We start from the raw sequence: 24,622 nt of genomic DNA on the forward strand, positions 1-24,622 counted from the left end.
CAGGAAAAAACACTAGCAGATAAAATAAGATCATTATCAGCTTACAAAATTCTTCTGAGAAAAACCCTCTAAGTCCCAAAGAGCCCCATATTACCTACCCTCAGAAAATAGAGTGCCATTTGGGACTTGGGCTAAAGCATTTTATACAGCTCCCTCTAAATAAATAAATAATTTACTGATTATTATTTTAATGCAGATGGCTTGCATTTATAGCTCAAACACTTTCCCTCAACCTCAAAAGTGCTTCACATAAACTGTTAGGGACTAAATATCTCAGAGGCTTGGTAATAGTTTGAAGCTTTCAACAGAAAAACACTGCACAGGAGAAAAAACATTGGCTGTATGTCACAAACATCACCCTATTCCAACATAGTGCTGTGCTGCCAAAAGTAGTTCTTTATCGAGCTAATGGTGTGGTGAACGGGAGGCATCTGTGTACAACACTGCATAACAATGTTCTGTACGATGTGTCATCATAGCTCCGTACTGTTCACGTTGGTAGGCTGAAGGCTCCCCCACTGTGTTGCCCTCCATTAAGGAGCAGCCAGTAACACTCAGTGGGCAGCTGCCTGCGTCCTCTGTTTAGAAATACCTCATAGGTAATACAGTACATGCAGGGAGCAAACAATGACTCTCCTCCATCTCTCCCACCTTCTCTCTCCCCAATTCCTTCTCTCTTTACAGGTTACCTGTAGAACTGACCAGAACAGTAAAGAAATGTACAGGGTGAACTGTGTAGAACTGACCAGAACAGCATAAAATGGACAGGGTTAACTGGGTAGGACTGACCAGGACAGAATAGAAATGTACAGGATTAACTGGGTAGAACTGACCAGAACAGCATAGAAATGTACAGGCTTAACTGGGTAGGACTGACCAGGACAGAATAGAAATGTACAGGATTAACTGGGTAGAACTGACCAGAACAGCATAGAAATGTACAGGCTTAACTGGGTAGAACTGACCAGAACAGTATAGAAATGTACAGGGTTAACTGTGAACTGAACATAAACAGTATAGCAGAATGATTCCATTGTGCCAGAGCACCAAGTCCTTCCATACTGTAAGACCCTTTATCCAAACAGGAGAGAGCATGCAGCTATATGGTCGCTCTAGCAACTGTTGCTATGTACCAGAGAGTTTAGGGAGGCCAACTTCCTCTTTCCAGATTCCATATCCAGACCAGCATCTCCATGTCTTTTCTCCATCTTCCCCCTCTATATCTCCCTCTACCTCTGTCTCTTTCTCACTGACTCCCATCTGTAATCACTTCCTCTCTTAGACACCATATCTGGGGTCATTGCTGGTTCAGACAGATATCTTTGTTTTAACCATTTTACCTAAACTGTATGTGTAAACATGTATACGCAGGTGTCAGCTGTAAAAGAGATCATGGTCTCAGTCTGTATTCCTTGTTGAAATAAAGGTTAAATAAACTGTTGCCAAGGGGGCTCAAACCATTTATTACTGACCAAGACACAGCGAGCACTCGTCATATCAAATTTTGTAAACTTTCAACTTGCCATCTTTCATTGTCCTCGGTTTGACGGGCATGTTGGCACTGCTGCAAATATCATAGCCCTAGTTACTTGAAACAGCTGATTCATAAACTATTTAGGCCTTTCTAACATAGAAAAGCGTGGATTGTTGATTAATACAAAAGGACAATTCGTTTTTTGCTTTTGTCACTTCTTAATTGATGCGACAAATGGCCGACTTAATCGCGTTTGTGGGTAACATGGGGCAAGACGCCCCCCCCCCAGATCAATGTCTATGTTTTCCCAGCAGTCCTTAAAATGAGATGCAGAAGAAAACGTTTTTAATAGTGGACTGAGGTGTGATGATACAGAGAAAATGTGTAGTTGATTAAGACTAGTGGTAGCCAGAGGTATTGAAAAAAACTATGGTGATATTTTGTGTTTTTTGTGAGTTATTTAATGTAACCCTATTAAATAATAATGTTGAGAAATTAAATAACATTGCATTGCATTTCTGTAAATGATCTAGGCCCATAACATTCTGCAGAACCGTCAAATGCACTTCTGCACCCCAAGGGTAGACATCCCAACTGATTGAAACAGACATAATTAGCATGGTAGGCCTTTTTGTTGAGGCATCTAACATCGATGTTTCTAAAAATCCCTTATCCAGATAGGAAACAAAAATAATTGCGATCTGGCTCAAATAACTGCGATTCAGGCAATAATGTAATAATTGAAACTGCCCTAGGTTTGATCAGCCCAGTCACTAGGGTACCAGTAGGGGTATTTTATGCTAACATAGAAGCTACATTAGAACCAGCAAGCATCTGGCATTGCCATCAGCGGATAGCCAGTACGGAATGCCCCCATTGAATTAAATAACAACTGCTATGCTAATAACATTGCATCACATCCAAACGCTGAGGTTCAATTCTCAATGGCTGGCATGAACAAATATGAAAACATTATTTTAGATGGATTCTGGTGTACCAGGTAGAACAGCACTTTGCCACAATGCATATGGCAAAGCACCTCAGCGCTTGTAGTATATCTATGCCATAAACCTTCATTTAGAGACATTGAGCCAGACTGAGTAGTTCACCCAAAGAAACACAATTACACATTGGTTTCCTTAAAGGGGTAATCCACCTTAAGACACAAGATGTTATGATATACATTGTTGCATAAAACAAATGTGTTTGTCCTTATATGTTTGTAGTTATTTTGTCCAATACTCTCTTTAGAGAGGCTGGCTAGCTATGTAAATTTTACCTCAGTGGCTTGATAGCTAGAAAACATATCTACACAATAATAACAAAGTTACATGCATGTAAAGTATTAATTTGGTTTTAAATCACACAAAGTACACTATCAATTTAGGAGTTAAATATGTGCAAAAACATTGGGCAGGCAGGGTAGGGATATCATGTTTAGAATCAATTTACAGAAAATTAACACTCAAAATCTGCCCAAAAGGCCTGAAAAATAATGACACTGCAAAAATAAAGCAAGGAGACCGTGAGGGAAACTCAAGCCGCTTTGCCTTATGGTAGTTGTAGGAAGAAATTATATTATGCTGATACTGACTTTGACCAACCGCCCTAGCTTGTTCTCTTTTTGGATAACCTTTCTCCAAAGCTATAAGGGGGGCTGAGTCATTGGCTTACTAGTGTTCTCCCACATCTTCCAAAGAGAGCAACACGTCACATCAGTGGGTTCAGGCAGGAATTAGTTATATTTCTCTGGCTTTGTGCCTCCTGGGGCTTGGGTGATAGCCGAGAACAATGTGGGCTACACTCTGCCTTTTCTCAGGTTAGTTAGTGGTCTGCTGGTGTCCCTTTAGTGGTCTGAGGCTGTGCTTAGCAAAGTGGGTAGTGCTATTTCCAGTTTGGCCTTGTCGGGGGTTCCCTCTGGACATGGACGGTGTTCCAGTTGTCGGTATCTACACTGAAATAGCGCATGTGCTGTGTCTCCTCTGGGGTTCTGTTTCTAATAAGACATTATTTGTTTCTGCATAATGGACAGTGCATCCATCAGCTGTTTACCAAAAAGAGCTGGGGTATCTACATTGATATTCTCATTTATTGCACCATCACAGTGAACAGATATGAAATGTCTTTATCTCACAACCCAGACTCCGGATCATGCTCAGGCTTTCTGTTTCTCTTCTGTCAATGTTTGTAGTAGAAACACTGTGGCTTTGCTTACACAATAATGTAGATATTGACTTACTGGAAAACATTGGTATGGGCTTGGCGTGACAGACACTTGAGTTGCTTTAGACCAATTTAAGGGAAAGATTTCTCCCGGTTGCAACAACAAACTTGGACAGGCCTCAAAAATCACCATCTGCCTACCACTTGTAGGGCAACATAATGCACCATAAGCTTGTGGTGAGAGTTATGGTATGGCTGTGGTCATAGTGCAGTCTATGGATCAGCAGGGGCACTGCCTCTCCATACCTTCAGGCTCTGCTTTAATCCTACCTCCCCTGCCTCCCAACCCTACCTGCCTACTGTACCTCCCAACCCTACCTGCCTACTGTACCTCCCAACCCTACCTGCCTACTGTACCTCCCAACCCTACCTGCCTACTGTACCTCCCAACCCTACCTGCCTACTGTACCTCCAAACCCTACCTGCCTACTGTACCTCCAAACCCTATTTCCAAACCCTACCTTCCACCTCTACTTCCCTGTCCTACCATCCCACCCCAAGGCAAGCACAGTGAAAGCCTTTGTCTTTCCTGGCACCCCAGCAATGGAATTAGCTTCCCCACTCCCAAAAACTTTGTCATTATCTAACATTAATTGGAACCATTGTTAAATATTAAATGTTATCTTATTACATGTTTATAGAAACCAGTTCTTTAATACCTCTAGTAAAGCTTCTAACAAAGGACTAAATATTTATTTAAAGCCAAGAGTACATGATGGCATCCTGGTTAGGTTATCCTGTTCCCACATATCTGAATGTGCATCTAGGGATATGAAGGGACTTGGGATATAAGAGATAAAGCTGGTACAAGAGACAGATCAGAAAACATCAACACAGAAACAACCTGTTCCTTTTGTTCTAACTGTAATATTATAGTAAAACTATTTTTTGCCAGAGAGCATTAAATACACCCCCCACCCCCAAATAATATCATTTTTACTGACACGTCTGTCCATATGTCCTGTCACTCATGATGTTTGTCCACACTGTGAGCTGCACCCTATTCCCTAAACATAGTGCACTAGTTTAGACCAAAACAATAACCACCAGTCAGAAGCAGAGCACTTTACGGTTCCATTTAGGACGCAAGTATTCTGACTCTCAGATGTCCAAGACGACTTTAGTCTCGATCCACTAATAACCCCCTAATGAATGTGCACAGGATAACTAAGGCATGACAACCATTGTTATAAATGACATGGACCATCCAGAATGAGCTAACTGGGACTGGGCCCCTACTGGACTGTATTAAACAATTAAAATAGTGAAAAAGTTATTTCACTTCCTGGTTGTCATAAGATGGTATCTTAGACCATTTCTATGACCAGATGTTTAAAATTAAAATGTCGTTTGTTTATATTTCTGTACACTGAAAGACAGGCTGTCATTATGGACACTCACCCATATTGTAGCCGTATGGAGACTCGCTGGCTCCATCCTGTAGGCTCGCTAGTATCTCCCCCTTCCCAACATCGCTGTCCCCCACCAGGAGAAATTTCAGCAGAAAATCGTAAGCCTTGGTGGGACTGGTTCTGTGGTTCATCCTCACGGAAAAGAATGATTTCGTTCCATCGTGGAACACCTTGTACAAGACTTCGATCACGTCTGCTTGTCCGCCAACTTAAGATCTGAACAGTGTGACGCACGAATCAAAGTATCACAAAGGGAGAGAATTCAAGTGTGATGTTCTTTGACAGTTAAGCTAATGCATGGATGGCCTTTGCGATTCACACACCATTTCATTTTCTTCGTAGAATAACGTATCTATGTAGAATAAAAACACACATTTTACCACCGCTAAATTAGTCGCTTGAAAGCTACAAGTGTCAATGTTGCCATCAAAAGTGACAACAGAATGCAACATCAAATTGATACGAATTAGCCTAGGCGACTGTACATCAAGTGATCCACTGTAAACATCAAAGCTTGCCGATCATGCAGAACCTGTTCGTGTGCGGAAATCTTTAATTCATAAATCCTCCATTCCCTCTATCTTTCCTTGAGAATACAAGGTTTCATTTTGTAATAATCCCGCAAAGACAGACAGCCACGTTGCTCCCCAGCTCTCTATGATCTCAGTCGTTTCCTCTCTTCAGTCTCCAAGCATTTCGTCTCCATTAGCGGCAGAGGGACGATCCTTGTTTGCTCCTCTTTGGTTGGCTTATCCAACCGGTTGCTGGGGCAGTCTTGAATCCGTAGTAGTCGCTGAAAACGTCCGTCAAACTCCGTAAATGCCCATTTGAAACAAGAGAGGGGTGTGGCTATAACTGGTTGCCAAGCCTTGTGTGAAGTACACCACCGTAGCACTGACTTGAGATCAGTGTTAGTGATTTTGTGCCCTAACAGGATTTGGGGTGACTTATTTTTAACAGATTCTGGGCCAGTGTTCAGGGACGCAACCAGGAGACTGGCTTCGCAGCGGACAGCGTGGTTGGGTTTGTTGTTGTTTTGGATGGGCTCTTTTCTGCTGTAGCGCTGAACCGCTCCGGAATTAGCGACTTTTTTCTGTTTAGAAGATGATGGGACAATAAGGCGCACAACAAAACAGTATGACATAAGAAAATACAAATTAATATTTTGATGACGGAATTAAAATGAAAAATATGGTTGGAATGTTATCAGTTTTGCCCAATTCAAAGCGTAACGTTTTAATTAGGTCTACTGATCTGTAGGATTAGTCAGGAAAAACAACCGCGCCATTATGAGCCTAGCAAGCGGAGTTGACGCATTAGGAATTAAACAGGCTAGTTTAGAAGCAAATTAACTAAGAACATGATTCATAATGATAATAAAGGATAATGTTTACAGTGTAGTGGATGGATCCAGCGGGTCTGACGGTCAGGTGGGTTATGTAAGGAGCTGGATAGAGCAACAACTTCACTGCGGCCATTAGATAGGCCTCGATTGCTCACGAACTGTAATAATTAAATATTGCTCAGAAGCCTTGTGATGGAATGGCCTAAACAAAATTTTTACACAGAAAGTGAAAAATATTACAAATGTACATTATATATTTTTTATTTTAAGCTTTCTTTGCTTATACTTCATAAAATGAGATCATCCACACGACGGTACTTCAAGTGCGACACAGATTTTGAGTGCGCCTCCAACCAGCAATCATTACGTTCATCTCCTGCCATCTGGAGCCGCATCGTCCGTAGTACAATAAACACGCAGTAATATCCGGAAAGTTAAAACAATGAAATAAAACCCATGTTTCAATAAACGCGCAGTAATATCCCGAAAGTTAAAACAATGAAATAAAACCCATGTTTCATTGAACAGGTAGGCAACCACTGCATCGACCTGTGTAGGTTTGTTCGCAACCAACAAATTGTCTCCTAGGATATTACATTACTTATTGCTTGATGATTTTCCTTGATATATTCCTAAACTTTACAAAAATGTTGATGCGTTTGAGACGTTAATACCTTAATATTTCAATATAATTAGGACACAAATGTAGATTTTGTTTTGTCCATGGTACGTGGTTGACAGCAGCTATGGAGACGGGCAGGAAATGTTTCCAGGAAAAAAGACTGGATGTTGGCAATTTAACTTTTGGACATTAAGCTGACAAATTAGTAAAGAAATGTAAAAGTATACTGCCAACTGTCATTTATAATTTGTTTTCAGTTAGGTTTTCAGGATTAACATTCCTCTACCACCCTCTACTTATTCAATTACACCAATACCCATTTAGACACATCTTTCCAGACAATAGCACATTTCAGACTGAAAATACGAAGTTTTCAATAGGAAAAAAGAACAGCAAATTAATCTTAATTTAATTGTAGAACACAGTAGTCTTCATTGACCATCATTTATTTGAATCTAGAACACAGTAGTCTTCATTGACCATCATTTATTTGATTCTAGAACACTGTAGTCTTCATTGACCATAATGTATTTTATTCTAGAACACTGTAGTCTTCATTGACCATAATGTATTTTATTCTAGAACACTGTAGTCTTCTTGAAGAACAAGTCACAGGATCATCTAACAGACATGACATTTCCTCCCATCTGAAAAACCGCACCTTGCAAACCAATCTTTGGAAGACGAAACAGATTTAATTGTACAGAAACGGACCAGGCAATGCATTCACCTCCCAAATGACTAGCTGAACACCTGAAACGTATTTTGTTTGTGATTGTTGGTGATTTTGAGACAGGTTGCAGTCATTGTAAGAAAAGGTGAGATTACTTCTTGAGAACATTGTGTTTTTTAAGGAGCGTGGCCATTTGAAATGAGTGATGTTCCTCTTTAAAGACGGAATCCACATTAGGGGAAACAGTGCCACTGTCTGCTTCAGCACTCTGTTGTTTCAATTAAACCATGGTGAAGTGCGTCCAGCAGCGTAGTTTTCTGGTGTGTCAAAAATGTAATTATAAATTTAGCTGTTCTATCACTCATCCAATGATGTCAGAGCGGGTGAAAAGCTGGGTTTGTTGATTGTTGTAATTTAATTGTAATATTCCAAAAGGAGTTAGCAGTTTCACCTTCCAGGATTCCATACCGAAAGCACACATCAAATAATTTTCACAAAAGAAACAGCAGAACATATTCTCTGTACAATGTTTTGTTATCTATACATTCTATCATTAAATAATGATTGATAATAGAGCAATCATAACCCATAAAAGATTAGCTTTTCTGAAGCACTTTCTGAAGTGAAGAAATGTGTCTTATAGCACAAGGTCCAATACATGGACGCCTGCTTTACATATCAGACTTACAGTACAGTGAATAGTCTTTAAAATGGCACACTCAGTTTTAGCTGTGTTGCGAAGTCAGACTGTATCCAGGAAGTGGTAGTTTCTGTCCCTCCTTGGCCTCGAAGAAGGTGTATGAGAGGGTGATGGTGTCAACTCTGGCCATACGTGGATCTTCGTCAAACTCTGGGTCGATGTAGAAGAACACAGGCATGTCGACTTCTTCTTTAGGATTTAACCGCTGCTCCTCAAAACAGAAACACTGGAATTGGGAAAGACATACTGTCAAAAAGACACAGACTCAATATTGAGGTTCAACAGTTTAAGCTGCCTTTTATGAACAATGCTGGTTGATAACTACTGGAAATGTGATTTACAGTTGTGCTCAAAAGTTTGCATACCCTTGGAGAATTGGTAATATTATGTACCATTTGTAAAGAAGACATGAGTGAGCAGGAAAAACACATGTATATTATTTCTTAAGGGATTCACAATCAACTGTAGGTCATAACAGAATGGCACAATCATAAAAGAAAACATGGCAACAAAGAAAAATATTAATTGACCACTGTTCAAAAGTCTGCATACCCTTAGTTCTTAATACTGTGTATTGTCCCCTATAACATCAATGACAGTGTGCAGTCTTTTGTAATAGTTGTCTATGAGGCCCCAAATTCTTGCAGGTGGTATAGCTGCCCATTCGTCTTGGCAAAATGCCTCCAGGTCATGCAAAGTCTTTGGTCATCTTGCATGAACTGCCCGTTTGAGATCTCCCCAGAGTGGCTCGATGATATTAAGGTCAGGAGACTGTGATGGCCACTCCAGAACCTTCACCTTTTTCTGCTGTAACCACTTGAGAGTCAACTTGGCCTTGTGCTTAGGGGTCATTGTCGTGCTGGAAAGTCCAAGAGTGTCCCATGCGCAGCTTTCGTGCAGAAGAATGCAAATTGTCTGCCAGTATTTTCTGATAACATGCTGCATTCATCTTGCCATACATTTCCACAAGATTCCCCGTGCCTTTACAGCTCACACACCCCCAAGACATCAGTGAGCCACCACCATGCTTCACATTGGGGATGGTATTCTGTTCACTATAATCCTCTCCAAACATAGCGCTTATGGTTATGACCATAAAGCTCTATTTTGGTCTCGTCATTCCAAATTACAGTGTGCCAGAAGCTGTGAGGCGTGTCAAGGTGTTGTAGAGCATATTGTAACCAGGCTTTTTTGTGGCATTGGTGCAGTAAAGGCTTCTTTCTGGCAACTCGAGCATGCAGCTCATTTTTGTTCAAGTATCGTCGTATTGTGATTCTTGAAACAACCACACTGTCTTTTTCCAGAGCAGCCTGTATTTCTCCTGAGGTTACCTGTGTGTTTTTCTTTGTATCCCGAACAATTCTTCTGGCAGTTTTGGCTGAAATCTTTCTTGGTCTACCTGACCTTGGCTTGGTATCAAGAGATCCCAGAATATTCAATTTCTTAATAAGTGATTGAACAGTACTGACTGGCATTTGCAAGGCTTTGGATATCTTTTTATATCCTTTTCCATCTTTATAAAGTTCCATTACCTTGTTACGCAGGTCTTTTGACAGTTTTTTTCTGGTCTCCATGGCTCAGTATGTAGTCTGCTTAGTGCATCCATGTGAGAGCTAACAAACTCATTGACTGTTTCTACATATACACTAACTGCAATTTAAAAAGCCACAGGTGAGGGAAATAAACCTTTAATTTATATTTCTACCTGTGTGTGTCACCTTGTGTGTCTGTAACAAGGCCAAACATTCAAGGGTATGTAAACTTTTGATCAGGGCCATTTGGGTGATTTCTGTCATCATTATGATTTAAAAGGAGCCAAAAAACGATGTGATAAAAAAAATGGCTTCATATGATCACTGTCCTTAAATAAAAGACAATGTTTTTGCATGATCCGTCATATTTTCTAAATCAATGCCAAAATTTTACAATTTCTGCCAGGGTATGCAAACTAATGATCACACCTATATATTTAATTAAATGTATTTTAGTGTTTTTAAAAACGTTTATATCTTCTGCATCATTCTACACACAATACCTGATAAAGACAAGCAAAAACAGGTTTTTAGATTTGTTTTTGCAAATTTCTAACATAAGAAAACCTAAATATCACATTAAGCATTCAAACCCCTTCACCCAGAACTTGGTTAAAGCACCTTTGACAGCAATTCCCGCCTTCTGTCTTCTTGGGTGTGATGCTACAAGCTTGGTACACCTGTATTTGGGGAGTTCCTCCCCATCTTATCACCATATCCTACCAAGGTCAATGAGGTTGAATGGGGAACATCACAAACCAGACATTTTCAGGTCTCCCCATGGATGTTCAATCAGCTTCAAGTCTGGGCTCTGGCTGGGCCACTTAAAGACATTCAAAGTCTTGTCCAGAAGCCAGCTCTGTATTGTCTTGGCTGCATGCTTAGTACTGATGTTGTGTTGAAAGATCATTCTCCTCAATCTGAGGTCCTGTGCTATCAGGTTTCATGAAGGATCTCTCTGTATTCTCTTTCTGTTCATCCTTCCCTCAATCCTGACCAATCTCCCAGTCTTTGACACTGAAAAGCATCCCCACAGCATGATGCTCCCACCACCATGCGTCACCGTAGAGATGTATTGGCCAGATGATGAGAGGTGACTGCTTTCCTCCTGAGGTGATACTGGCATTCAGGCCAAAGAGTTAAATCGTGGTTTCATCAGACCAGAGAATGTTGTTTCTCATGGTTAGAGAAAACTTCAAGTGCAAACTCCAAGCAGGGTATCACATTTTTAGTCAGGAGTGGCTCCCTCCCGTCTGGCGTCTCTATCATCATGGCCTGATTGGTGGAGTGCTGCAGAGATTGACCTTCTGCAAAGGTTCTCCGCATAGGAACTCTGTTATTACCGTTATTATTTTTATTTTCCAAATGCAACAGAATACAATAGAACTCTGTGAGTTCCCACAAAAATCTGGAGCCCTGTCAGTGACCATCTGGTTCTTAGTCTCCTCCCTGACCAAGGCCCTTCTCTCTTGATTGGTCAGTTTGGGTAGGCAGCCAGCTGTAGGAAGAGTGATGGTGGTTCCCAAATACTTCAATTTAAGAACGATGGAGGCCACTGTATTTACTGTAATCCATTTTAGAATAAGACTGTAATATAACAAAACATGGAAACCAGAGGTCTGAGCACTTTCCAATTGCACTGTGCTTCAGCAGTGTTCTACTTACTGCATGTTCATTAGTACCTGTATCTTGTTGAAGTACTGTCCGGCCTCAAAGGGCACTACGTTGTAGGTGGAGATCCCAATTACAGGCTTATCTGTCGGGTTCTTGGCTCTGTAGAAGGCCAGGGCCGTTTCTCCTGGAACCACCTGTATGGTCACATGACACATCATAAAGGAGTTGTTGCTGGTGAATGTAATGGTTTTAATTTCACAGACTGTTTATAAATGTCATTTGGTTTATGTAGAGAAAGATTGCCAAAACCATGCATTAACCATAGCATACGTATATCTCAGACTGCTGCGGGCGGAAGTTCCACTGAATGCTGGCATGTGTATCTGCATTGAAGGTGATCTTGAGGACCCGGTCCTTCACCGGTGCCATCGTCTCCACCTGCTCTGCATTGTGACCGGCCACTGCCGTGCCACCCAGACCAGATGCCTATGGGGAGGACAATCCACACACAAAATATTTTTTTAAAAATTGTAAAATCTCCCTTGTTTTTTGTGTGTATGTCGTTCAAAAACACATATTTACTCTGAATAAATATTTAAAGATGTCTGCAGAAAGAATGGTGTGTCAGATATGGGTAGACACCTTGAGTTAAACTAAAGTCTAGTGAAAGAACAAGCAATAACAGCATGACCTAACTGATCTGTACATTAAAGAAAGTCATAATTATGGATGTGTGATGTATTCATTGGTTAAAGTTAAAGAAAGTCAGATTTATGGATGTGTGATGTATTCATTGGTTAATGTTAAAGAAAGGTAAAACAAAAGTAGTATCCTGAATGTTTTGAGAAATGTACAAATTGACAACTATTCTAATAAGTTCCCTTTACCCTCAAATCAATACAGAATTATTTTTTTTCATCAGTACTTTTTGGTTGAAAGACTGCTGAATACAATGTCTGAAACACTGGTTATGAACATTTTGGGGCTGATGTTTTTTACATTAAAATGCCCTTATGATCCTACCTGACAGTAGAGTCGGTAGAGAGGCACAGCAGCGTAGGACAAGCCTATCATCCCCACCCCCGCAGCAGCTATATATGTCAGGACTGTCTTATTCCTCTTCCGCCAGTCATCCTCCTGACTCCTGGTCTGGCTCTTACGGCTCTTGACCCCCCGTTTTTGGATGTTTAGGCGTGAGGGGACCCGGCGACAAAGGAACCACTGGCAGTAACTGTGGATGCCCTTGGCCCTTTGGACTTGTAGGCCCCTGATACAGCTGTGTGTGGATGTCAGTAGGAAGGAGTTCTTGGGGTAACACAGGGACTCTCGAATGAAGATGGAGAGAAGCATGACTGCAGGGGGTTCATAAGTTCCAGTCTAGTCAGTTACTGATCCTATCTGGGGTCACCCAGCAATGATAAAATAAAAGTAGTTAATGGTTCTGCACTTGGTACACGTTTATGTTGACACCATATTAGTTAGTGGATAGATCGGGATACGTTCAACTGACATTAACACAGCAGCAGTGGTAAAGCATTACAAACATTCAAGATAGCCATTAACTGCAATAACCTTTCACAACGGTAGAATATTTGGTAAAGGAGTAACTTATTTCGCAAAAGAAAAACGTATTACTGATTAACTTAAGACAAGGTTGTTTTGTAAGAAATCCTTAACTAGCCTCGTTAATTACTGTACTATAACGTGTCTTTGGCTAGCTAGCTAACCAGCTACACAAACTAAATATAAATGTCGACAGCTCATGACTCCGTTCTTGTAAGAGTTAATACAGACCAAAGTAAAAACTATGGTTAAATTATATAAATAATAATTTAAAAACTCACCAAATACATGAAACTGACACACAACCTTGGATTTCGAATTACAAATCATGTAAGAAACATCTGCGTCTTGTGAGCAACATTAAAGAAACACTTCCGGGTCACGAAAATTTGGAATTTTTCAAAATAAAAGAGACCAACGAATTACTTAAAAACTGAGATAAATTGAGTTTATTAATTGTTTGAGAACATGTACCTCTCAAAACATTGACAACAATTCAAATATGATCATATTTAAGAGAAATTTCGATAAAAAGTGGGTGTTAAAACACATCCAAGGGTAAAATTCAGACAATGCCAATGACAGAATATGGAACACATATTGCCTCATAGCTCATAAACTATTGAATATTCCCCAGAGAAAGCAGTGTAGGAAATGTCCAGGAGAATGTGTAGAGTAAGACAAACCTGTCTAATCATGGGGAACGGTGTGCTCCATCTAGCAACACAATATTTCCACACCCTCTTTTTCCACAATGTAACTTGATGGATATGAAATACTGACTCATACAGAAAAAAATATTCTATACGCCGCAGTGAATGTATTGTAGGAAATGTTTAGAAGACTATATAGAGTGTTTATCTGCAAAAAAAATCAATGGGCACTGTGTATTTGCAATTGTTGCTGGTGTTTTACTCCGCCCACCCCATTGGCCATAATGTATATGAAATATATATTGGCCTATAAAAAAAAAACTGTTCTATACGCCGCTGTGAATGTATTGTAGGAAATGTTCAGGAGAGTGGATAGAGTAATTATATGCAAAAAAAATCAAGGGGCACTCTGTATTTGCAATTGTTGCTGGTGTTTTACTCTACCCATTCCATTGGCCACATTCCAAATTGCTGAATAGCCTTTAGATCCATTATTCCTTTTGTTAATGGAGGTGATTATCACCACTTGGTCTTCAGCCAATGATCTAATGTTGTTGTCAATGACATATATTAACTGGTCATTAGCCTGTTGTACCACCTTTAGAGATGTAGGTGAGTCCAAAAGACCATTTACAGTTTTATACCTTTTAGATTAGCAAAATAATTTTTACAACAGACTCAAATCATAACCAATATCCAACTATTACATACTAGAATAAGTTCAACTTCATCAACTCTATTAGAAGGATATACTTTTTGCAACTACATTCCAGCCTTAGCTTAATTTGTGAAAATAATATGTATTTGTCCTTATATTGAAAGATACATGTTTTAATTGAGACGTATGAAGGCTTGTATTGTGCAGTGAGGAAAAAAAATATTTGATCCCCTGCTGATTTTGCACAAAAGACACTTGTCTACAGAAGCAATCAATCAATCAGATTTCAAACTCTCCATCATGGCCAAGACCAAAGAGCTCTCCAAGAATGTCAGGGACAAGATTGTAGACCTACACAAGGCTGGAATGGGCTACAAGATCAAACACAAAAGAACTGTCAATCTCCCTCAGTCTAGGGCTCCATGCAAGATCTCACCTCGTGGAGTTACAATGATCATGAGAATGGTGAGGAATCAGCCCAGAACTACACGAGAGGATCTTGTCAATGATCTCAAGGCAGCTGGGACCATAGTCACCAAGAAAGCAATTGGTAACACACTACGCCGTGAAGGACTGAAATCCTGCAGCGCCCGCAAGGTCCCCCTGCTCAAGAAAGCACATGTACAGGCCGTCTGAAGTTTGCCAATGAACATCTGAATGATTCAGAGGAGAACTGGGTGAAAGTGTTGTGGTCAGATGAGACCAAAATCGAGCTCTTTGGCATCAACTCAACTTGCCGTGTTTGGAGGAGGAGGACTGTTGCCTATGACCCCAAAACACCATCCCCATCGTCAAACATTGAGGTGGAAACCTTATGTTTTGGGGGTGTTTTTCTGCTAAGGGGACAGGACAACTTCACCGCATCAAAGGGACGATGGATGGGGCCATGTACCGTCAAATCGTGGGAGAGAACCTCCTTCTCTCAGCCAGGGCATTGAAAATGGGTCTTGGATGGGTATTCCAGCATGCCAATGACTCAAAACACACGGCCAAGGCAACAAAGGAGTGGATCAAGAAGAAGCACATTAAGGTCCTGGAGTGGCCATGCCAGTCTCCAGACCTTAATCCCATAGAAAATCTGTGAAAGGAGCTGAAGGTTTGAGTTGCCAAACATCAGCCTCGAAACCTTAATGACTTGGAGAAGGTCTGCAAAGAGGAGTTTGAACGCCAGAACAACGAGGAATAGTTGTATCGATTACCTGTATTTCCTTAAACAAAGTGTCCTTGATCAGGGTAGCCATAATTGGAGTCTCAAAATCATTGCTCAAATGAATCTTTTCGGCCACTGCTCATAGGGCCTGGAAGGCCCTGGACGTCTCCCATCCGTAAGTCACATCCTGATCCCATGCTTGGGTTTCATACTCCAGGGCCAGCAGTTCTTGGTAATTGCCTGGGAGATGGATGGGCTGGCTTCATGGTTGTTACCAGGAATGATCAGACATACTATGACTGGGACGAGGCCTCTGGGTAACACCAGCAACAATTGCTAATACACAGTGCCCCTTGATTTCTTTGCATATAATCAATCTATAGAGTCTCCTGAACATTTCCTACAATACATTCATTGCGGTGTATAGAATATTTTTTTTTTTATAGGCCAATATGTATTTCATATCCATTGAGTTACATTGTGGCCAATGGGGTGGGCGGAGTAAAATGCCAGCAACAATTGCAAATACACAGTGCCCCTTGATTTCTTTCCATATAATCATTCTATAGAGTCTGCTGAACATTTCTTACAATACATTCATTGCGGCGTATAGAATAGTTTTTTTTATAGGCCAATATGTATTTCATATCCATTGAGTTACATTGTGGCCAATGGGGTGGGCGGAGTAAAATGCCAGCAACAATTGCAAATACACAGTGCCCCTTGATTTCTTTCCATATAATCATTCTATAGAGTCTGCTGAACATTTCTTACAATACATTCACTGCGGCATATAGAATAGTTTTTTCTGTACAGGGCAATATTTATTTAATGTCCTTTGAGTTACATTGTGGCCAATAGGATCTAGGATGGGTGGAGTAAGATGCCAGCAACAATTGCAAATACACAGTGCCCCTTGATTTCTTTGCATATAATTATTCTACCCACTCTCCTGAACATTTCCTACAGTACATTTTTACAATATACACTAAGCAAAGTGTCAAAATCGATACATTTAATATGATTAAAATCGCGTTTTACCGCAGACTACTATTTTGAAGGCAAAATCCGAAAACCGGAAGTCTTATTGTTGCTACGGAATCTCTAATGTTGCCGGCATGACGCTAATGGTTTGACCTCCCTCTTGAAACCCAAGGCTCGTAAGTATTAGTTCCGCACAGCCTTCCACTCGCGTTGTTATTGTTATTATGCAGAGAACGCAGAGGAAAAGCACGTGAACAAAATATGCAAGTTTACATTTCTATAAACAACAATTTAAAAAGCCATTAATGATAACGCATGCTTCGTTTTGAGAGCTATGGTGGAGTGAGGATTATTCATGTAATTGGCATTTCTTGACCAAAAATTACCTTCATTATTAGCCTAACATTTATTACTGTGAAATGTAGCTCGTGTGATCAATATATTAATGAAATTAAACTGTTTTCTCTTATTACAATAAAAATATCGGAATATCACGCGTATCCCAACATTGTGAGAAGTTACTGTAGTGGGAACATTGTCAATCACAAATCTGCTACCTTGTCTTAAGATGAAAGAATACCATGTAAGTTTAGAGACCTCTAGTGGCGAACTGGGAGTGGATGAACTGTATTCCCGGCCTGAGAGCAGGATTTTGACTGTGTAGTGACATCGTTAACGCCAGTTTTAGTCGACATACAAACACACATTACCACCTTTACATATCAGCAAAGAAAATATGCACAGCTTCCTACGCCGTGTTTGATTGAAGCCAACAAACCACACTACTTCTTCAGTTAGTTTACACCACACGTTTTTGTAGGTAGCTTAGTATAATTTTCTCTAGTGACACTATTTTGAGCCATTAATTCTTCCGTTGTAGTAACGAGACACAACATCGGCGATCCAATTTGCAATGAGCTATACACTCTGATAAAAGATTAAACGGGCACAATGAAATACTGATGTTTTATTCTGTGATTTAATGTACCACAACAAAGTTAAAACAAATAATTAACTTGATGTTTATTTTATGGCTCTAGTTATTAAACTATAGCCTGTGTGTGTGTAGCCCGCATGTGTTTGTGAGTGTGTGCCTACTGATAGTGGAAGGAGAGGTGAGGGACTGGTATCAGGGCAGATTAGTGGTCAAGGTAGGCAAACGTGTTCTCTCACTGTCTAGGCGGATTTCCATCTCTCCCTCCCTCTCTCTCTCAGTGAGTGACACAGCACCATCTCTGTTTGCACTGCCAGCGTCTCATCTCATCTCTCTCCACGGCTGTCATACCCAATGGCTTTTTAATATGTGTGTGTGTGTGTGGGGGGGGTGTGTTTATCTCCCTCTGTCAGTCAGTCCGTCTGTCTGTGTGTTTGTGTGATTCAGTCTCTCTTTCCGTGCGATGGCACTCCTGCCTAAGGAGGCAGAACGATTTGATGGGCTTTCTCTACTGTACTGGTATGTGCTTTTTTCTGTCTTTTTCCAATTTTGTTTAATCATCCTCTTTAATCATTTCATTTAGTTTATCTTGCCTTTTTGAGTAGTTCGTTTTATTGAAGAGTTAACATGGTGTCCCGTAATTTATTTAGCATTTAATATTCAACCTCCTTTCACCTCTTTTGTGTCATCTGTGTGTGTGTGTGTGTGTATTTGCAGGCATGTGAGTGTCTGTTGCTTACACACTTATGTGAGAGAAGGACCAAGAGAGTCTGAATGCTTCTTTTTACTGTCATTTGAGGTACTGAAATAAAGAAGCTACATTTTATTGATATGAACGAGCTTTATGATAATAAAGACGTTATTTCCTCTTTATATGAATGAGGAGTAAGATGATTGAGCACCACCTTGTTGTTATGCCTACTTAATTTGCACTTCTGGTTAGATGCTAACTGCAATTCGTTGTTCTGTACTTGTACTTTTTCAATGTCAATAAAGTTGAGTCTAATCTCATCTAATCTAATACATGTACTGACTTGAGAAGTCTCATTACATAAAGACGTACTGCTTGTACATGATTGCAGCACAGTTGATCCATCCACGTGCGTTGACAGCCCTGACCTGTTTTATCTTCCATGTGTAGTAGGGATGTATTAGATCCAACCGACCTGTCAGGTGAACCCATGAGCATGACCTTTTCAGACGAATGCTGTTCACTTTATTTCTGTTTGTCAGTAGCCTCGCTCCTGTCTACGCGTTTAGCCGATAGACAGAGGTTCGTAAATAGCCTGTAGCAGCTGGAGACGTGATCATCCCGATGTGACTGTCATAGTGTCAGTGCAGGAGGAGTGGAGATTAGCAGGTATTAAGTCATCAGTTTAATTGTTGTTCCGCCAATAACAAACTACAATGACTCACACAGTGTCTGCTGTGGAGCTGGTTGATAATGGGAATGTGATACTGTACTGGATGTCATTGGAATGTGTTTACTGGGAATTATTCCTAATCCTTTAGCAGGTTAGAAGAACTGTGACGTTATTAGCTGTCTTGGTAATTGTCTGTGGTCAGGGTAATATTCTGAGCAAAATTTTGAAATGTCTGAATGGAGAGAAAACTCAGCAAACCAGATCAGCTCTTTATTAATCTCCCGTCAACCTCTTGCTGAACCCATTGTCCTCTGTTACTTACAGTTCAATACAGAGAACCAAGCAAGGACTACACAGGCCTCCTGCATTCCTCTGCCACTTAATTCCATTTATCTGCAAAGGGTGTATATATTGCCTGTTACAGGACTCCCCATCAAGGGAAGGTTCTGGATTTCAGAGGAATTAGAAATAGAGAATCTGTGACACAACTTATACTTTTGAATGTTAAGCCCTTACAGTTGTTGTAATAGTTGTAATATATAGGTAGTTATTGGAATAGTCCTATGTAGATAGATGTTGGAATAGTCCTATATAGATAGTTATTGGAATAGTCCTATATAGATAGTTGTTGGAATAGTCCTATGTAGATAGTTTTTGGAATAGTCCAATATACTGTAGATAGTTATTGGAATAGTCCTATATAGATAGATGTTGGAATAGTCCTATATAGATAGTTATTGGAATAGTCCTATATAGATAGCTGTTGGAATGGTCCAATATAGATAGTTATTGGAATAGTCCTATATAAATAGTTGTTGGAATAGTTATATATAGATAGTTGTTGGAATAGTCCTATATAAATAGGACTTAAATAATTTTTGTATCTATTTAGACAGGATTAAAATAAAATGTTTATCTATATAGATAGGACTAAGGTAAAATATTAATCCATGTAGATAGGACTAAGTTAAATATTAATCCATGCAGATAGCACTATGGTAAAATATTTATTTATGTAGATAGGACTAAGGTAAAATGTTAATTTCAAAAGAAATATGAAAAGCATATGCTTACCATGGTAGCAAGTGAAAGGCAACAGTCAATTATGGTCAAATAATTACACCAAGGACGGCAGTTCTCCGCAGCCTCTCAAAAGTTACGAGACACAAATGGCTACGCCTGCAACGTAATGGAAAATATCCACGTGGTAACTTAGAGGTAGAGGATGTTACTTCTCATTATGGAGCTAGTTGTTGCACTTCTCAATACAATGTCCCACTTTAGCTCACACATTTTCTATTTCTTTCAAATTTTACCACATGAAGAGGTGAGGTGCAAGGCCCATCTCTACAATTTCAGCATCTGTACATGGACAGGAAATTTAAGTAAATAAAAACTGTTTATTCTATGTTTATTTATTTATTAATTCATTAAAAGGTTTTCATTACTTAGTATATACATTCCCATGTATCAAATATGTACTATATGCTTATACATACAATAACATGTATGTGCCTTATTCTAGATTATTTTAATATAATTTACTGGTTTGTCTACCACTCAGAAGATCGATGTCAGATTTCCCCAGGCTGGTTCATCTACCACTTAAAGAATAGTCAGAAGATTGAGGATGGACCTCCCCAGCCTGGTTCATCTACCACTCAGAAGATTGAGGATGGAACTCCACAGCCTGGTTCATCTACCACTCAGAAGATTGAGGATGGACCTCCCCAGCCTGGTTCATCTACCACTCAGAAGATTGAGGATGGACCTCCCCAGCCTGGTTCATCTACCACTCAGAGTATAGTCAGAAGAGTAAGGATGGACCTCCCCAGCCTGGTTAATTTAAAGGACCGTTGGAATGTATTGAGACCTCTTCACATTCTTCACATTTCTAAGACTTATAACAACAAAGGGAAAACACAGTTTTTTCCATTCGTCATTTCAGATCCTCTCGAGCTATATCAGATTGGATGGAGAGTGGTGATCAATTTGAATCTTCAAGTCAATGGGATCAGGACTTTGGTCACTCAAGGACATTTTGTAGACTTGTCCTGAAGCTACTCAAGAGATGTATTGGCTGTGTGCTTCAGGTCATTGTCATGCTGAAAGATAAATATTTACCCATGTCTGAGTTATACAGTTAGGTCCAGAAATATTTGGACACTGACACAATTTTCATAATTTTGGCACTGTACGCCACCACAACGGATTTGAAATGAAACAGCCAAGATGCAATTACTGTGCAGCCTTTCATCTTTAATTCAAGGGGTTGAACAAAAATATTGTATGAAATGTTTAGGAATTGCAAAATATTTCATACACAGTCCCCTTATTCCAGGGGCTCAAATGTAATTGGACAAATGAACACAATCAAAAATAAAATTGTAATTTTTAATACTTTATCGAGAATCCTTTGCAGGCAATGATTGCTTGAAGTCTGGAACACATGAACATCACCAAACGTAGAGTTTCCTTTGTGATGCTTTGCCAGGCCTTTATTGCAGCTGTCTTCAGTTGTTTATTCGTGGGTTTTTCTGACTTAAGTTTTGTCTTTGGCAAGTGAAATGCATGCTCGATCAGGTTGAGATCAGGTGATTGATCTGCTGATTGACTCTGCGGACATGGAATCACATTACATGGAGTCACTGTACATGGAATCACAGTACATGGGTTCTGTGGACATGGAATCACAGTACATGGGCTCTGTGAACATGGAATCACAGTACATGGAGTCACAGTACATGGAGTCACAGTACATGGAATCACAGTACATGGAGTCACAGTACATGGAGTCACAGTACATGGAGTCACAGTACATGGAATCACAGTAGATGGAGTCACAGTACATGGAATCACAGCACATGGAGTCACAGTACATGGAATCACAGCACATGGAGTCACAGTACATGGAATCACAGTAGATGGGCTCTGGACCACAGCTTCGTGGTTGAATTGCATTTTGATAACATTAATTATAGATACCCACAGAAGAAGCCATGCTGTAGTTTATTGTGCAGGAGGATTTATCAGTGTTCTGGTATCTCGATGTGTATTCACTATGATTCTATTTTATTATTGACTGCAGTCATCAAATGTCCTAGTTTGAGCCCAAAGCCTTTGTCCTCCTGCGTCTGTCTGTCCAGAGGATTACCTCCCTGACCTGTCCTGGCGGCTCGCAGGGGTTTTCAATAACTGATGCACCTGTTTACACTGTAATTACTTCTTCATAATGGAAAACATCTAGATTCTAGAAGCTCTTTGCTACAGTAACCTACTTATTCCCATTGATGACACAGGTTGAAATGAAACACATTTATTTGGAAGGGGTACTGAATAAAAGGCCAGGTATTTTTTCTGTTTACAGATTCACAGATTTACTTGTCCCTAATTAGATTTTATAATTAAGCTTCTGTCCCTAGATTGTCTTGTTCAACTCTGGTCTCTTCCTGGATTAGTATACCGATAAACTCCATTCTCTAACTGGAACTAGATTAAAGATTATATCATTTAACCCTCTTTAAATAGATTATATCATTTAACTCCCTTTTCTAATTAGATTATATCATTCAACTTCCATCTCTAACTAGTTTATATAATTTAACTTCCTTCTCTAACTAGATTATATCATTTAACTACCTTCTCTAACTAGATTATATCATTTAACATCCCACTCTAGCTAGATTATATAATTTAACTCCCTTCTCTAATTAGATTATATCATTCAACTTCCATCTCTAACTAGTTTATATAATTTAACTCCCTTCTCTAACTAGATTATATAATTGAACAACCTTCTCTAATTAGATTATGTAATTCAACTTTCATTCTATTAACAATTTATATCATTAGGATGATTAAAAATATTGGACTTTCCTAGTACAATAGTACTTATTCTCAACAACAAATCTTTTCAGATTGGGGTAAATCCTGGGTCATCCTGGTCCATTTTAATGCTAAGAATGGCTTTGAGGGTGATTGGTCAGGACAGCCTGACAGCCTGATGTGAGACTACCAGTCAAAGTCCCAGTGAAGAGATGAGACAGTGTGTTTTTGTTTTTCCCCTGATGCTGAAACTCTGTCAGTCTGTGTCTGGACACTGTGTCTCATCTCAAATGCACTCCCAACGCACCAACACACACACCTCAAACTCTCAACACACTTGCAGCTACACGCACACACATGCTCACCTGACATATTCGTCAGACACGTTGGTGGCAGATCAACACTGCCTATAAATATTCTCTCCACACACGCTTGCAGTGGCTTCTGACTATCTCACCCAAGCCAGCTGGCCTGTAAAAGCGCTCCACTGCTGGTTATGGAACATATTGGGGTGGCTCTGGGGACATACTCTAATGAAATTCTTTGGACAATGATTCAATTACATCTCAAGACCGAAGATGAAAACTCACTGGACGATCCCTGTGAGAGGTGTCCGCTTTTTGTCTTTGCCTCTCTCTCGTTCTCTCTCTTCGCCACAAGTCATTTCTCATTCCGACTTACAAGTTCTCTGTTTTCCAGGACTATCATGGGGCCTCATGGTATCAACCGAGCCATTGAGAGACTGGAGTTCTGTGACTGCAAGAAAGGACTTGGTAAGTATATTCCAACAATATATTCTGTGTGCTATGCATTTTAAATGCTTGCAGATATCTAGTCTTTAAGTGATGTCTTCCTAGAGATTGAAAGCATGTCCAGTGGTAACTGGCCTTAAGTGTTTCTATATGACTCAAAGGTTTTCAAGGTCATGGGGGAAAACTCTTGGCCTTGAGGGCCCTGAGTGGCGCAGTGAAGTCACTGCCTTGCAGTTGTCTGTGTTCTTTCAAGACCAGAATTTGAATCCTGATTGCGGATTGGCTGAAGTGTCCCGTGGAGGGCGGGACAAATGGTCATTGGTCGAACAGGTTAGAGGGTTAGTAATCAAAAATGGATGCTTTGCCTTGTTGCTATGAGCTCAATCAGTGTAAACAGCTTGGGCCTTATTTATCAATATTTGAAAGAGACAGCCCTAAATTTGTATAAAATGGTCATGCACATAGAAAAAGTGGGATCTAACAAATGGTCCTACTACAATTATAATTTATAAATTTGCATAGAAATTATTGCACTCATTGCTGACATGCAGATTTGTGTGTATGCACACAATGAATCCCCTGGAGTAATCTGCTATAGACCTCTTGGCTGAGTGCAGTGTGATAAAAAACAGAACCACATTGGATGTGCTTTGGAAGATATATATCTCAATGTCATCTGTCTTAAGTTCACTGCGAGTTGCTAAGGCGAATGTGTTAATAACATATTGGATATCACAATACCCTTGAAAAGTATTGCAGGAAGAGATCCCAGGGCAGCTTAATACAGTAGCACATTTTCTGTCTGTCTTTAATGTTCCAGGGGTGAAGATCATTGGTGGCTACAGAGATCAGACGGAGGAGGAGTTTGGGATCTTCATCAAGCGGGTGTTACCAGGAGGTCTAGCTGCTCAGGATGGTGTGTTGCTTTCTAGTTTTATTTGTATTTTTTATTGTTGATGAACAGCCTCTACAATCCCTGATTATGGCAGAATGCTCTCTTATCTCTCATTGTTTCTCTTTTTCTCACATTGTGTCTCTCTCTGTTCCAGGGCGGCTTAGAACAGGTGACCTTGTTTTGCAGGTGAATAATGTGAGTTTAGGAGGAGTCTCCAATGAGAGGTAGGTGATCCCCTGTTCAGCACCC

The 24,622-nt window shown here is 40.0% G+C and overlaps 3 protein-coding genes across 10 annotated transcripts in view; 1 reads left to right on the top strand and 2 right to left on the bottom strand.

The window, feature by feature from the left end:
• rab40b (RAB40B, member RAS oncogene family) overlaps window positions 1-5,855 on the bottom strand; it is a 28,984-nt gene extending 23,129 nt beyond the window's left edge. Inside the window, exons 1-2 of one of the 2 annotated variants that reach the window (XM_010899705.3) lie at window positions 5,642-5,855; window positions 5,099-5,325 (exon numbers count right to left, since the gene is read on the bottom strand). In XM_010899705.3, coding sequence (XP_010898007.2) covers window positions 5,099-5,240 — 142 coding nt within the window. In that variant the 5' untranslated portion in view covers window positions 5,241-5,325; window positions 5,642-5,855. Of the gene's footprint in view, window positions 1-5,098 lie in introns of both variants that reach the window. The other variant, XM_010899704.3, reaches the window with a different exon arrangement.
• Window positions 5,856-7,506: 1,651 nt separating this feature from the next.
• LOC105027567 (cytochrome c oxidase assembly protein COX11, mitochondrial) lies at window positions 7,507-13,528 on the bottom strand. 3 transcript variants are annotated; one of them, XM_010899702.5, is made up of 5 exons: window positions 13,440-13,528; window positions 12,619-12,993; window positions 11,926-12,081; window positions 11,664-11,789; window positions 7,507-8,675 (listed from the first exon to the last, which is right to left on the bottom strand). In XM_010899702.5, the coding sequence occupies exons 2-5, from the start codon at window positions 12,943-12,945 to the stop codon at window positions 8,475-8,477; spliced, it is 810 nt and encodes a 269-aa protein (XP_010898004.3). In that variant the 5' UTR covers window positions 12,946-12,993; window positions 13,440-13,528; the 3' UTR covers window positions 7,507-8,474. The 3 variants fall into 3 exon arrangements, with proteins under 3 accessions (XP_010898004.3, XP_010898003.3, XP_010898005.1); XM_010899701.5 differs by having other exon boundaries at window positions 12,619-12,947; window positions 13,440-13,518; XM_010899703.5 differs by having other exon boundaries at window positions 8,525-8,675; window positions 11,647-11,789; window positions 12,619-12,947; window positions 13,440-13,518.
• A 3,200-nt stretch (window positions 13,529-16,728) lies between these two features.
• The window catches only part of stxbp4 (syntaxin binding protein 4), a 68,681-nt gene continuing 60,787 nt past the window's right edge, over window positions 16,729-24,622 (top strand). Inside the window, exons 1-5 of one of the 5 annotated variants that reach the window (XM_020044038.3) lie at window positions 16,762-16,779; window positions 17,951-18,056; window positions 23,426-23,499; window positions 24,299-24,394; window positions 24,528-24,597. In XM_020044038.3, the coding sequence (XP_019899597.2) occupies window positions 18,001-18,056; window positions 23,426-23,499; window positions 24,299-24,394; window positions 24,528-24,597 (296 nt within the window). In that variant the 5' untranslated portion in view covers window positions 16,762-16,779; window positions 17,951-18,000. Of the gene's footprint in view, window positions 16,780-17,794; window positions 18,057-22,999; window positions 23,336-23,425; window positions 23,500-24,298; window positions 24,395-24,527; window positions 24,598-24,622 lie in introns of those variants that run through there. The other 4 variants (XM_013132032.4, XM_034292841.1, XM_020044035.3 and 1 more) reach the window with 4 other exon arrangements.

The sequence above is a fragment of the Esox lucius genome, chromosome 6, assembly GCF_011004845.1.
Source record: "Esox lucius isolate fEsoLuc1 chromosome 6, fEsoLuc1.pri, whole genome shotgun sequence".
Taxonomy (NCBI): Eukaryota; Metazoa; Chordata; class Actinopteri; order Esociformes; family Esocidae; genus Esox; species Esox lucius.